Source organism: Cimex lectularius, unplaced genomic scaffold, assembly GCF_000648675.2.
Source record: "Cimex lectularius strain Harlan isolate CLEC.00 unplaced genomic scaffold, Clec_2.1 scaffold99, whole genome shotgun sequence".
Lineage (NCBI taxonomy): Eukaryota > Metazoa > Arthropoda > Insecta > Hemiptera > Cimicidae > Cimex > Cimex lectularius.
Genome location: NW_019392713.1, coordinates 308331 through 323014, shown reverse-complemented (window position 1 = coordinate 323014; position 14684 = coordinate 308331). Strand labels below are relative to the sequence as shown.

Below are 14684 nucleotides of genomic sequence, written 5' to 3'. Positions count from 1 at the left end.
TGTCGATAATTCTTCACAGTCGTAGAAAAAAAACACCATTAATGAAAACTAGAAGGAAAAGGAGTAATCTTATTATCTTTTTTAAAAGAGATAAATAATGAGAAAAAAATTCTATCTTCCTACTTTATTTTTTATGAAAACCAATAAGTCTAGAAAAATGTCGACATGTATTTACAGACTAGGTGGGTCTATTCTCTTACTGAAACAAACTAAGGACGACCTCAAAGAAAAGAACCAAGAACTGGTTTTGGTTAACATTTAATTTCATTTTTAGAAACTTTTTATGTTCAGTTTTATAGTAAAAGAGTATTTTTTGTTAACTTTATTCTTTAATAGAAATTTCAAAATCTTAGCGAATATGTTTTTTAATAGTTTGAACCCGAAAAATCAATGTTTTTAGCAATTAAACATTAAATTTACACGGGTGATAACTTACGTCCAGAAATTAAGAACGTGTTTACAGCCCTTTAGTAGGGGCAAAGTGCAATATATCTGTGGGTATTTATAGAATCAATCAAATCCACTTAAACTTTAGACAGTAACTTTGGAAACTTGTAAAGTTTACCTTCTAAGTGATTTTGTATTTTGTTTGTTTAAGATTGCAATAATTCGCTCTGGCCATCAAGCTGATGAAAAATAGTTACAATAAAAAAGAATCTAATAGGGTTTTTCCATTGATGTAATCATATTTACAGTATAATAATAATAAGTTTATTGCTCCAATACATGAAGAAAATAAAAATTAAAGACAATTCAAACGAGAAAATTAACTTAATTCGGCAAGGTAACCATCTTCCGGAGTTTGAATTAATTATTAACTATGTCCTATAAAGTAAACATACAAATGCATTAAGCTAAATAAGTACAATGTTATGCTAAATGTAATGTTTATAACAAAATACTAAATAATAAACTAAATATTTACCAATGCATCAGTAGTATATTAATAGAAATAATTAGAGTATGAATAATACATAAAATAAGACACATATAAACTGAATTCAAGTCCAAAACAGGATAAAGAAACAGAGAACACAAACTGAGAAGTAAAAATCAATGAACCAGAGCTGAGACCGGTGAAACCAAGTATCAAATATCAAGAGACAGAGCGGGGGAAGAGAGATAAGTAGTAAAAGAAAAAAAAATTACTTAGTTAAATTCATTTAGTATTAGACTTCGATAAGCCCAGGCCGATTTTGCATAATTTACAGTAAGATTAATATTTGATGTGATACGGGGGAACTTTACAGATTAAAGTTGTGCAATGTTGAAGTAAACTGAAAAGTGAAATATACGGAATACAATGAATACTCAGTCTTTGAACAGTAAGGAAATATTTTTAGTTCATTTTCACATGTAAGAGTGTGACGGCTGTTCGCCGGGCACCCTGCATATATAGGTATTACGTATGTATATGTAGTATTCTGTATGTAGAATAATAATAAAAGACTTAATCAACAAATACAAACACAATATTAAACATTCCTTTCTTTATACCATACGGGAGACATACTCACATCATTAAGGGCGTCTGAGGGGTTGTCTTAAAACAAAAACAATCATCTAGACAGAAATAGTCGAAAAACAATAATGAAATCAAATACAATAAAATTTGAATAAACTGCCAAAGAATTAAATTTCGCTTGTAGACAAAACATTAATCTAAAATTACTATGAAGACATTTTAATAAAATAGCGATTAAAAAATACTGATTTAGGCATAGAGTGCATACTTTAGAAGTTAAATTCGATTAAGTTGTATTTGATTTGCCAGGCTTTCTTACAGTATTTACCTAAAAGACACAAGTTCCTTCCATTCAAATATTTAACAAACTCCAGAAATATCAATCTAGATTTATTAATATTATTATTTTATTAGCCAACTTATCGAACTTGTATTTACATCGGATCTTACATATTGGCTTTCACTACACAAATGATTATAAAGAGGATGACGAGTACTGTTTTTAGCTCTAAGTATATAATCAATAAGCATCAAATTTTGAATTTTATCTATTAAATTCACAATTTGTCTTTATCCTGCGATAAATCCATTATATCCAAATTATACTTCTCCCACAGTTTATTTATATCAACGTACCAAAACAACTTTGGACTGATTCCTCCACTTAAAACTATCTTAGGATATTTAACTAGGTGACAAGCTTAGATATTTATTTACATACGGTAAATTTAACTTTAGTGTGGTCAAAAATACTGGGAAAGTTTAGATTCTAGATAAATGATACAATCAGGTGTGTTTTTAGCATACCAAAAAAACATTTCTTTATAAATATTTGAAAGATATTTCAAAACTTTCATAGCTGCAATTACCCGTCTTGTGACGCGTAACACAGTATCGCTCGTGACACGCTGATAAAAATTTTGTTTGGAAGAAAACGGAATTTTATTATTAAATATTATTTTATTAAAGTTGTGCAGAGCGAATTCTGATAGGTTCATCACTCACAGAGTATGGAATGAATTTTTTGGTAGTGCCTAACTCAGAAATGGTCGATTCTATCAAAATTTTCCTTTCAGTAAAAGTGGCATAAAACAAGCTCAAGAATCAAATTGTGCAATAAAAATGTTAGATTTTCATTTAAAATAACAAAGTTAATGTCATTTCCCAGCTAGATAAGAAAGTAATGTTATATCTGTTACCACCACGCAATTCCTAGCCAAAATTAACTTGGGGTTTGTATAACGCCAATTTTGATAATGTTCATCGTTTTCGAAATAAATGGGTGGACTACAGAAGTTGATACACCCTGTATATACTTAATATATTTGTAATTATTTTTTATGTTAACCTAAACGTTAATTCAACAGCATAAAACATCAAAACGTGCTGAGGAATGTAGTTACGGAAAGTTAAACACAAAAACCAGGAGGTATGTTAAAAAGTGATTTTTAAAAATAGCTTATCCAATAATACTATCAACGCCATTCATTTTCCACTTGTTATTTATACTGATCGTGACTCTCAACACGACATGACACATCTACACGGAAAACAAACACTTTGAGCCCTAAAGATGATCTCAATAAAGATCGAAACGTTGGCACGATGAAGAAAATGTTTTTCTAAAACCTACGCCACACCAGACCGCATCTCACGATCTACGAATAATCATTGACTTAACGGTCACTAAACACCACACATTTTTTCTTGTTATTTTTGATTTAGTTTTGGTCGTTTCCGATCATTTTGTCTATTATTCGGAGGTGTTTTCGTTTCATAGCCTACAAACGGTGAGGTTCGGGCAGACCAAAATGATCTGAAACGCTCAAACTACAGTTCATCACCAAATAAACCTAAAGAGGAAACCTCAGAAATCACGGCAGAAGTTCAAGTCATGAAATTTGCACCGCAAGTGACTTCTGAGACGAGATGCATTAAAAAACATATTATATTTTATTTTATAAAGATTTGCAATTGATTTAATTTCGCTTTATAGGTGTTTCGAGAAGAAAGGTAATAATAAACGATAACAACTTTTTCAAATTTAAGTTAACAAAACTTAATAATAGTTGATGCTTGCATATACTGATTTTACAAGAAATATGCATAATAAACGCCAACTGTCCTTATCCACCTGGCTCACCCCAGTAACCGATGCCCATTACGAAACCTAAACACCGTCTTCTTTGTGGACTTTTTTCTCCCGGATCCCCACAAGAAAAATGCAACGTTCGTTTCTTTCTCTTCGGGGCTGCACCAGTGTTCACCCCTACCGGCCGTTCCATCCGTTTCCCCCGCTCGCTCGTTCGCTCTCTCTCTCTCACTCACTCTCTCTCTCTCTCTCTTCCTCTCTCATTCAATTCCTTGCTCGCATTCGGCCTCATTGACAAGGAGAAATCAGTTGATCTCATCTCCCCGCCCGGCGGTCCATACGAGCAGCACGTGCTTAACTTGTCCATCCCTTTTATTAATTACAACCATTGTCGGGATGTGGGCTAGTCCCTCGGGGTCAAACCCACCTCTAAACTCACCCCAGTCACTTACTAAGAGACAAGCATTCGTCCACTCCGTTGTGGGGGATTATTAACTTTATCCGCTAAAAATTACTATTTGGGTCTTAAAAAGGGGTCTGCATCCCGCATTATCCTCTATCCATCAGATCCAAAAAAATTCGAACCAGTTCCGGTCTTATCATTCATCAATGCCAGTGTAAATTTTAATCGCGACGTTATTGGAATATGTAGACTTAGATCCGGCCAGGCAGAAAGCGATCAGGTCCAGTAGGGAATGTACTGTCTGAAAAAAGATTCTACCTGTGGATGTGCCGAAAAAGCTCAGTTCTTGGTCTGCTATTATTCATAACATTTATAAATGACAACGTTATGTTGTCCTTGTTTTCTGATGATACTGCGTTGTATGGCTCATCATGGAGAACTGACAGCAAAGCCAATCGACCCAGGCCCTACAAAAGCTGTTGAGATAGTTTCGTAGATGGAAAATAATGATTAAATCAAGAATATTGGTTATTTATCTGAACTAAACACACCATTTCTTATGTAATATATTTCAGTTGCTAATGCATTACGGGCCACGCCCCTGGTCCCTCTTCAGAGCTGCAATATATATTATAATATATAAATACTTTTTATCAAAAACAGTAATAAATCTTTTTTTTATTTACGTACCTCGCTGTTCAGCTGAATTGAACTCATACGGTAGCAAGATTAAAAGCTTACAAAAACAAGAATTACTTTACTCTATTACTCGAATTTACTCTATTACTCCCTAACCATCCTTTTTCTTTTTTTCTTTTTTTTCCTTTTAACGAGGGTTCGCAACAGCAGAGGTGCAACCATTGTTAAGTATGTCGGATTCGAATGCAGGTCCTTTACCTTACAGTGTGAGCGCCGTATCAAGGACTAAACCTTGCGGCCACCGACACCCCCCCCCTAATACTTATTATTAGATATCAATGTGACAAGAACTATACAAATCTTTGGTGCAAATAAATATTAACGTGTTAAGCATTTACAGCCATGAATACTTTTTATCACTAAACTCATATAAAATAAATATTATAAATATATGTAGAGTGTTACTGTAAATAAAAACAATAAATACTCAGCAATATTATAAAATGCAAAAACANTGTATATATATATTGAAATTCAAATTTGTTTTTTGTTTTCCAAAAACATGTTGAGGTGATCCTCTGGTTTGGTGAAGATTTATGACAATTTTTTCGTGATATTTTATTCTGTTTTTAAGAAAATGTATTGTTTTTCCAACATAAGACTTTTTACAAACACACTTTAATGAGTTAACAATTTTACTTTGTTCCATTAAATTTATTTTGTCTCTAATTGTTCAAATGACAGTGCTTACTCTTTTATTAAGTAGTTATAAAACAGATATGTTTACAAATATTTTCTTTCTTGATTATTGTAAGTATTTTTTCCATAAATAGCGAGGGATGTATGTACATAATTTCTTACTGTTTTTGATACAAAGAAGTGTTTATTTATTATAATATTCTAGCTCTGAAGAGGAACCAGAGACGTGGCCAGTAATGCATTACCAACTGAAATATATTGCATAAAAAAATGGTGTGCTTAGTTCAAATAAAGAACCAATATTCTTTATTTAAAATATTTTAGCACCAAATTAAGTCAAAATTATGCAAACTGCCAATATTAAGGATTATTGTATTACTCAGTTTTGTTGTTTTGTTTTTTTGCGCGCGCGAACGAAAATATTGAAATAAGAACCATAGGGCAGTATAATGTACGTATGTATTTTAGACATACACTTTTTTACTCTGGTAAAATAAACTGGTACTCCAAGCAAACTTGTAAACTGTAAATATGTGAATAAATGACTTTAAATAAAGAAAGTGGTCTGTGGCGGCGGGAAGCGATATTTGACCTAGGTGGACTGGCCGACGTTGACAAGAATGTGATTGCTTGCATAATCATAGTGTTCATAAGTAATGGTCAGGCCTACCGTTACTAAAAAAGTTCCCTCAAGTCCAATCCGACCTGGAATCAGTTCTCGGCCAATATGGTTCTTCATACCTCGCGGCGATTCCATTATCTCTAAACCATAATCGGGAGAACTCGTTACTATCGTCATCTGCAGGGCCACCCCAACCGTTCTTAGCAGTAACAATGAGACGTCTTAGCTAGCCGGCCAAAGACGAAGGGAGTTGTGCATTGTTGCATCTCCCCTGCAGGGCATGCGACCCCCATCTAACGGTTTAGCACGTGCGCTCTCAACCCCAGCTACACGTCAAACGATAGAGGAAAATTGAAAAAAAACAAAAAAATAAAAGAGGGATGGAATTTTTTATTGACCAAAGGAAAGTGGAATGACAAGTAACATTTTTGATTAAATAAAAATATTGGTTTCCCCATTGTGTTCTAGTGTATAAGCTCCTTTTAATCTCAAATTTGCATTGAAATATGTTTTTTATTATTAATGTACACAACAATCTATCGATTCAATTTTTCCGTACTAAGATTAGCCGAGAAGTAAGCTTCATCTACACCAACTTTCACGCTGAATTCCCGCGATGCTTAACTATTTTAGAAAACAACAGACTTATTAAAAATGACACCGCTTAATGTTTGAATGGGAGTGAGACGAGAATCACTGCCCCCCCTTGCCAACAGTGGTGATGTAGGTAGGCGACACCCCAACAAGTGCCTTTTGTGGGATATCACACCCCCGCAACCTGACATTACCAGTTTACCTGTTTTCCCTTTGTCCCCGACACGTTCCCAAAAGATCCCTCTTAGCAAAACATAGTCAAGTACCTATTATGCCAAATCCTGAACGAGCCCTTTTAAAATCCGCTCGTTACCAATAGTCTATTTATTGTTCATCGGCCTTTGTTAAGATTTGTTATTACAATGAAAATTATTATCACATAATAAAATTATGTATATACACAATAACGTAAAGCTAATCGTAAAACCCATTACAAGATAGCATATACAATAAATGTTTCACACGCAAACATACAAAAAAATCGGAAAAACAATAATCACGATAAAAAACAATATAATTATATCTGATCACATTGTAAAGAAAAACGTTTTTCTTTTACGTACCTGTCCGAGGGGAAAGCGACTTTGTCCGCGGTAGGGAATTAAGATTTGCAGAGTTCAAATCTGTAGCTAGGCATGTCATGGGCGAATCTTCGGCCAAAGTTCCACTATTTTCCATTGTACCTTTAAAAACAAAAACACCTAGTTAGGAATATGAATTTAAAAAACACTTTTATCGCAATCAATATAATTAGTCTAAGCATAAGCACGATGAAAAGGAATATAAATGACTGGCTAATAATTTTAACTGCAACTAATCGTCTACTGTTGTCGCACAAAAAATATTCTTGAGTTCAATAGTGTTTAGTTTTTGTATGTTTTTGTTTACAAATGTAAATCACATTTTGGATTACACAAATATTCATAAACAGTAGAAATACATAAGGGCTTTTCTAAGAACTGAACGCAAGTACTTTTTAACATCTTTACGTTTCTTTGAGAAATGCGTTTCCACAAATAGACCAAGAAAATAAGTTGAAATTGGCAGTTTTTAAACGCCCATAGACTACTACTACTACTTTTATAACGTTGACTAAGAAAAAAACGTAAACAACAGTCTGTAGTTTTAATTTTGTCCTGTTATGCACGGTTCACGATATAGATGAAGGGTACTGCAAAAAAATCCATAGTGGTGTTTTTTTTAAATGTTTTGTCGTTTCGAACTGTTGGCCATTCTTCAGCAGCCCTATAAGTCAACAAGGCCAGAATAAGTAACTTATTCTATCAAAAGTATATATACCGATCAACATATATATAAACTTAATTACAACATACTTATGTTATTGTAACCCAAATTAAAAGAAATCAGAAATTCATGAATTTTAATAAAAAATATTTAATTATGATGGTTTAAAAGAAAATTGACCGAAATGCCGGAAAATCGTCTAGTGATAGAAAATATTGTTACGGTGTTTAGGTGAATTTTCTTTCAAACCATCATAATTAAATATTTTTCATTAAAACTCGCGAATTTCTTACTTCGTTTAATTTGGTTTACATTAAAATAAGTCCATTATATATATNTTTTTTTTTTTTGCGTTATGAACTATGCATATTAGCCATGTGACAAATTCGTATATGTGTGTTCAAATTTGGGGGGTTATTGGGAAAAAAGGGCCAGGGGCAACGGTGGGAATCGAACCCACGACCGCGGCGTGAGAGTCTCTCATGCTAACCACTCGGCTACCGCGGTCCCCCGACCATTATATTTCGTGGTCCGATTGACCAAATAACTTCTTTCAATTAATTACTCTTTATGTAAGGTATTGGTGGCAATGAAAAAGTTAGTGTCACAAGGGGGATTTGAACCCAGCCCAAGGTCGTGGGGTTCGAGTCCCGTTCGTGACACTAACGTTTTCATTTCAACCAATACCTTACATAAGGATTAATTAATTAAAATAAGTATTGTAATTAATATAAAGATAAAAATACATACATATAGTTTGAAAAAATTATGAGTCTCCGGTTTTTGTTTTTGAGTCCTATGATTACATATTTCAATAGTAATTAAATTCTACGCAATTACAATTTGTTTTGTTTTATTAACGGTCCACTGCTAATCAAAGTTCATTGTCCATAGTTCGGACGCCCGTAAACCATTAATAAAACAAACAACAATTGGATGGACAAAATAAATGCATCACCCTTAATTAAATCTTAATGTATTTAGGTTTATTCATATTGTTCATACCAAAAACAGATTTGGTTGTAAAAAAAATGTTTAATACCTAATTTAAAAAAAAAATGAGTATGAAAGTAAAAATGAGAACAAAAAAAATCAAAAACAAATAAATACCGAGTATTTCCACCTCTGGCACGAATCACGTCCATTAAACGCCTTTCCATTCCTTGGATAAAATGTCTGGTAAAATCCTGAGGAATTCTTTCCCAATCATCAAGTGATTGAAAAAGAGCCGTTTCTCTCTTCCAGGGTCCCAAATGTGCTCGATTGGGTTCAAATCTGGACTTCGAGCTGGCCACACCAAGCACTCGATTCCAACCTCATTTAGGTAGTCATCCACAATACATGCCCTATGGGGCCTAGCAATTATCCTGCATTAGCAAGAATCTATCACCGTTATGGGGGGGGGGGCAAATGGCACTACATGTTCTACGATTATATCTTGTAAGTAGTGAAGTTAGAGATCTCCTCGCACAACAACCAATTCGGTGCTGACGAAGGAGGAAATGCCACCCCAGAACATCAATGACCCACCGTGGAATGCCACCTGAGGAACCATACAGCACGGGGCGTACCTTTCTCATCAGCGTCTATATATGGAATTATGCCCGTCTGAAGATTTGAGGCCAACTCTCAACTCAACTGTAATCAGATACTCGTCCCCAATTTCAAATGTCAAATTCACATGTTCCATGCGAATTGCAGCTTGGCCATTTTCTGAGCTGTGATAAGAGCTCCACGATCCGGGTAGAGGGCGGCCCTGAGGTCAATTTCATTGAACCTTCTTCTTACAGTCCTGGAGGAAATCGAAACATTTCGGAACATGCCTTATCAGACATCTTATCTCATTTACTGTAATGCTGCGGTTTCTTGGAGCATAATGGATGAACCTATCGTCTCTCTCTCTCCCTCCACCTAGGTCTACCCTGTCCTGGCCTTCTAGTGTGAAGCCCTGTTTCTTTGAATCCTTCTTATTGTAGAGTAATTTACAATCATACTTCTGGCGAGTTGGCGCTGGCTGCATCCTCCCTCGAATAATATTGTGACCCTTCACTGTCATATTCACTCAAATGCCTGACTGGACCAATTGAAAAAAAGGTTTAACAATAAAAACAATCTCGGAGGAAATCAACGAAGGAAAAAGATTAATTGAAAGCGATCTTTAGGCGTTGCAGAATGGAAAGGCATAATGCTACTTTTATTTTGCATTATTTACTGTTTATTTTGGCTACGATAGCTCCTAATTACCTGGCCTGATGTAGATAATGGATATAATTTTAAACTAAATAGAGTGATGCGTTAAAATTTGTCCATCAGTGTAAAAAAAAAAAAAAAAAAAAAAAAAAAAAAGGAAGCGTTTACCACCACTGGGAGATATAAAAGACGTTAAATGACAATAGTTATAGTAAGATTTTTTTAGATGAATATATTTATTATAATGTCGTGTGGAAAGAGGCAGCCTCTACTCTTCCTTCTTTTTTGTTGTTGTTTCCAACCCTCGAGGCCCTTGCCAAATCGCTTTGATTAGAACAAAAGATAAGCTACACTGAGCGATATTGAAAATATGATCGACAAATTAGTAAAACGAGCTTCGGTTATAAACAAACACAGAAATATTTCAAATCTGCGTTATATTCAAGAAAAGCTGGGTGGTCGGGGAAAGGGGACTCGAATCGGGAGCGAGGCCAAGGCGACCGTTGGGACCGTCGAATTCGAATTATTGGGGAGGCTTTTTTTTTTTTTTTTTTTTTTGTTAAATATCGACGCCAAAAAAGTTATCGTCCTACCTGTTCTGTTCTGTGTAGAAGCGTAGTCGGCGTTGAAACGGAAAACTGCGTTTGAAATCGTCCTGGAGTGCAAATCCCGTCAAGCAGGTCTTTTCAGGAGAGGATTTCCCGATGCGAGAAACAGTCGCGGTTGGCCGTTGGGAGGGGGCCCGAGATTGGAGGAGGCGACGGCCGCTGATAACGTATTCAAAAACAGCTGATCGCCGGTGATGTGAGGGCGACGACTCTCCCCTCCTCCCAACGGCCGGCACTCGGAACTCGGCAGTGACTGGCTTCTCTGTTCCCGCTTTCCAACTCGAATCCGCGTTTCATCGCATAATCAAAAACAACCTTAAAAGGATCAGGACAGAAGTAACGGGCCGGGACTTAATGCTTTTCGTTTTTCCTCCTACTTTTGGATTATTGTTTTAACCGTTAGATGTATGTAACGAAAAAGAAATTTTTTTCCACTGACGATTTCAAATTTCTTTGAAGACCGACTCAATCCCAACTTTGCCAAAAACTGTAACAAACAAGGTTCCATGGCAATGTTGGGGCTGAGTCGGTCTTCAAAAAAAAAATTGAAATCGTCTGTGAAAAATTTAAATATGTCAATTTGTAGGCATAGTTAAGATTGTTTTGGCCTGGTTATGACCTTATTAATAGGTCGAAAGCTTAGCAGTAAAGATTGAAATTGCTTTTCATCAAGACCTTTCCATGGGTCGAGAGTATTCGTTAGGATTATTGTTGTCTGTGTCGGGTGACTGTCAAAGGGGCGATCGTCGAAATGAAAACGCAATTTTTAATCGGAAGCCCTTCCGTGACAGTTGCCATTCCCCAAAGAAATAATTAAACACTAATTTTCCTTAATTAGACGGTTGTGACTAGTATCGAAATATTGACATCGATACTTCAAAACTAAATCGTAAATAAATGTACTCCTTCACATCTATGACTGCTATGAATTATTTCTTGACCTTAGTCTTGGACTTTGGGAAAGGACACCATCGTCATTTTTATAGAATATTTTTTAATATAATTATTTAACTATAGTTTCAGCATTCATATTAAATATTTTATTTTATTTTTGTTTTTATTAAGCCAATTTTAGGAGGTTGGTAAATTGGAAGTTGGTTTATGTACGACGTTTTGTCAACCTGGCCATAATCATGTATTTTTATTTCTTCACATAACACAACATGATATAAAGTACATTTTCCAATCTATTAAAGCCACCAACCTTCTAAACACGGCCTTAAAAACAAAAAATGTAATAAATAATTCATAATGGAATAGCGGTACACCAAAATGAAAAGGTCATTTTATTTTGAACCCATCTCACAATCAACCTTACTAGAAATACTTATAGTTCGTATATTTAATTAACTTATTAAGGGAAGAAAATTTGATAGTTTTAAAATTCAATACACCTAATACTTGACTATTTCCTAAGTTGATACTTGATCAACTTTTCCTTTTACTCAATACTTTTTTTAAAACAATTATAATTAATATCATCCTTTCTCTACACTGCAACCCTGTTTGGTTAAAGGTTGACAATAACTAACCTAGTAATACATAGAGACTTCATGTTAAGGTGTTGGGATCTGAGCATCAAGTTGTTAGTATTTACACGGGCATCCAAAGCTTTTGACAGGATAAACCCTTCGTTACCCTTTATGAAGCTATTAGCTGTGAGAGTTGATCAGTCACTTATCTCTTGGATAGAATCTTTCCAGGACCTTCCTGTTCAAAAGGTCATTGATAGTCAAATATCAACGTCTGTGCTCAGAAGCCTTAAAATTTATTTTTGGGTTGGTTCACATACTGGACCTACATGTGTTTTGTTTTTATTGAATATATAGACAGTCTTTGAGCATACACAAATATCATTATTTGCTGATAACTTGAAGATTTGTAAACAAATCACCTCCAATTACGACTCCTGTGTTCCCTAAAGGAATTTAAATTCATTTGAATAATGGTGCAAACTAAATTTACTAAATGTCAAAATAGAAAAAAATGTAAGCACATTAGTCTCTCTCAGTCTGGTCTGAGGAATGCCCAGCCAGTTATAAACTGAATGATCTGTCATGGAGAAGATTGATTCCAAAATTGATCTCAGTACTTGATAGCATTAAAAAAAATCTTGGGTTTATCAGGCAGTTAACGGTTGAATTCACGAACATGAAGATAATGCGATTTTTGTACCAATCTCTTGCAAGATGTATTGTTCAGGGTGTGTAATAGATTATGGTATTTAAGAGCTGTTGTCTCCCCCGTCCTAGTTCATCAAGGGATTTGATTATTAGGCCTGATTTCAGTGGTTGAATTTCTTCTGCAGTTATGCTGAACATCCAAAAACCCTCCCTCCTATGGGGAAATATACCACAGTTTGATAGCAGGTGTGTCGGTGTTTACCTGTTTCTTTGCAGAATCTGCATATGGTGTGTTGTGCTATACCAATGTTCTTCTTTTTACTATTTGAAGGTTGAGTGTGGGGATTGATTTACAAGGTTCCAACTATTCTTTTCTTTGATTTGGTATGAAATCTCATTTCTTTTTCTTCTTAGCAAGTTTGTCTTCTTGGAGGTTTGTCTTCAGAATCTTATTTATTTGTGAAGCAGTGTTATCCCACTTGTTTCCCATACGAATCTCATGAGTGGCTAAAGAACTAAGTTATCCGCTCCATTAGAGCCCTGCATGTTTGAATAAGGCTAAATACTCTCTGAGTTCACCTAGTATCACTGGGCTCCCCTTTCATTTGGGCTGTTTTGTAGACTATCCAGCAGCAATGTTGCACCTGGTATATGCTTCATTACTAGAGTATCCGAGTGGCAGGGCAGACGCGAGAAATCCAGAAATGAGCTGTCAACTATTTGTACATAAAGTATGGTGCCTGTAGTGATTGGCAAGATAGACCTCCCTACAAAGAAAGACGACTTCTTGTTGGCTGTTGTCACTATACTTCAGATACATCCTGTATACCCTAACCTGTGGATGGAAAATTTTGAATAATAATATATCCTCCCGTGAATTATTAGTGATGATCCAACTTAACTTGCTACATTGCAACTTAAGGCACATAGAGCTCTTTCACATTGACCTTCATTCTTAATACTGTGTCTTCAATGTCTAACATTTTTTCTGATTCTCTGGACATTTCAGGTCAAAAAATTTTAGAACTCCACATAATGAATAAATAAGTACTAACTATGTATGTTTGATTACATAATGATATGTAATTGTTTGATATGTATGACTGTTCTATATTGGGATTATTATGTATAAATAAACATAGAAAAAATGTTAATTTAATATTAAATTAATAATTTTACCTACAGAAGAAGAAAAGGTAACAAAAAATCAGCCAATTGTTTAACACAACCTTCTTTTATTTTTAACAAAATCAATGCAATAATTAAATTATTACAAAGTAGTACAATATTCATTTTAATAACTACAATGATTAACAATTATAGTATGATGAAATTATAATAAAAATAATATATAAATATAATTTACAAAATATAAACAATGTAATGGCAAATCAGGAAACCCCTCATACCATTGGAAATCTGTTATGTTAAAACAAAAAAATGTTTCCAGGTGAAGTGGGCTCTCGAAAAAAACAAAACGATCTAACATTAATGGTAATATTATTACTTGTTTAAGAAATGAATAAATTGTGCTAAGAATTATGCAACACTATAAAACAAGAATACATAACAAACATATATGGTATTAACCTATGTCCACAAAAATAACATGTATTATACAATAAGATTATGTTAAATTTATACAAATGTTTTTGTGAAAATAGAAGAACTCAAAGATAGTCCTTTTTATCCTACATTGCAATTTGTATATTACAACATATTGTTATCTTTTTTTATAAATATTATCATGTAATTGATTCACAAGTGCGTTTATCCTAAAATCAAAGGACAAACCTATGAAAATAAGCAAAAACTCTTACAGATTATCACTGTACATAAGGTACGTTTATAAATAAAAATTTAATTTATGACATTCCAACAGGTGTTTGTCTTTAATTAGGAACTAAGTGGATTTTATGAAATGCTTCATTTAAAAACCAACTGATACAATTTTTGTTGAACGATTTACTGAAATTTCATTTATTGAGAGAAAAACCTTTTAAT

The 14684-nt window shown here is 34.2% G+C and overlaps 1 protein-coding gene across 1 annotated transcript in view; it reads right to left on the bottom strand.

Moving 5' to 3' along the window:
- LOC106673069 (M-phase inducer phosphatase-like) overlaps positions 1-10685 on the bottom strand; it is a 124416-nt gene extending 113731 nt beyond the window's left edge. Inside the window, exons 1-2 of the mRNA XM_014405008.2 lie at positions 10543-10685; positions 7078-7197 (exon numbers count right to left, since the gene is read on the bottom strand). Of these exons, the coding sequence (XP_014260494.1) occupies positions 7078-7192 (115 nt within the window). The 5' untranslated portion in view covers positions 7193-7197; positions 10543-10685. The remainder of the gene's footprint in view (positions 1-7077; positions 7198-10542) is intronic.
- Positions 10686-14684: the final 3999 nt, after the last annotated feature.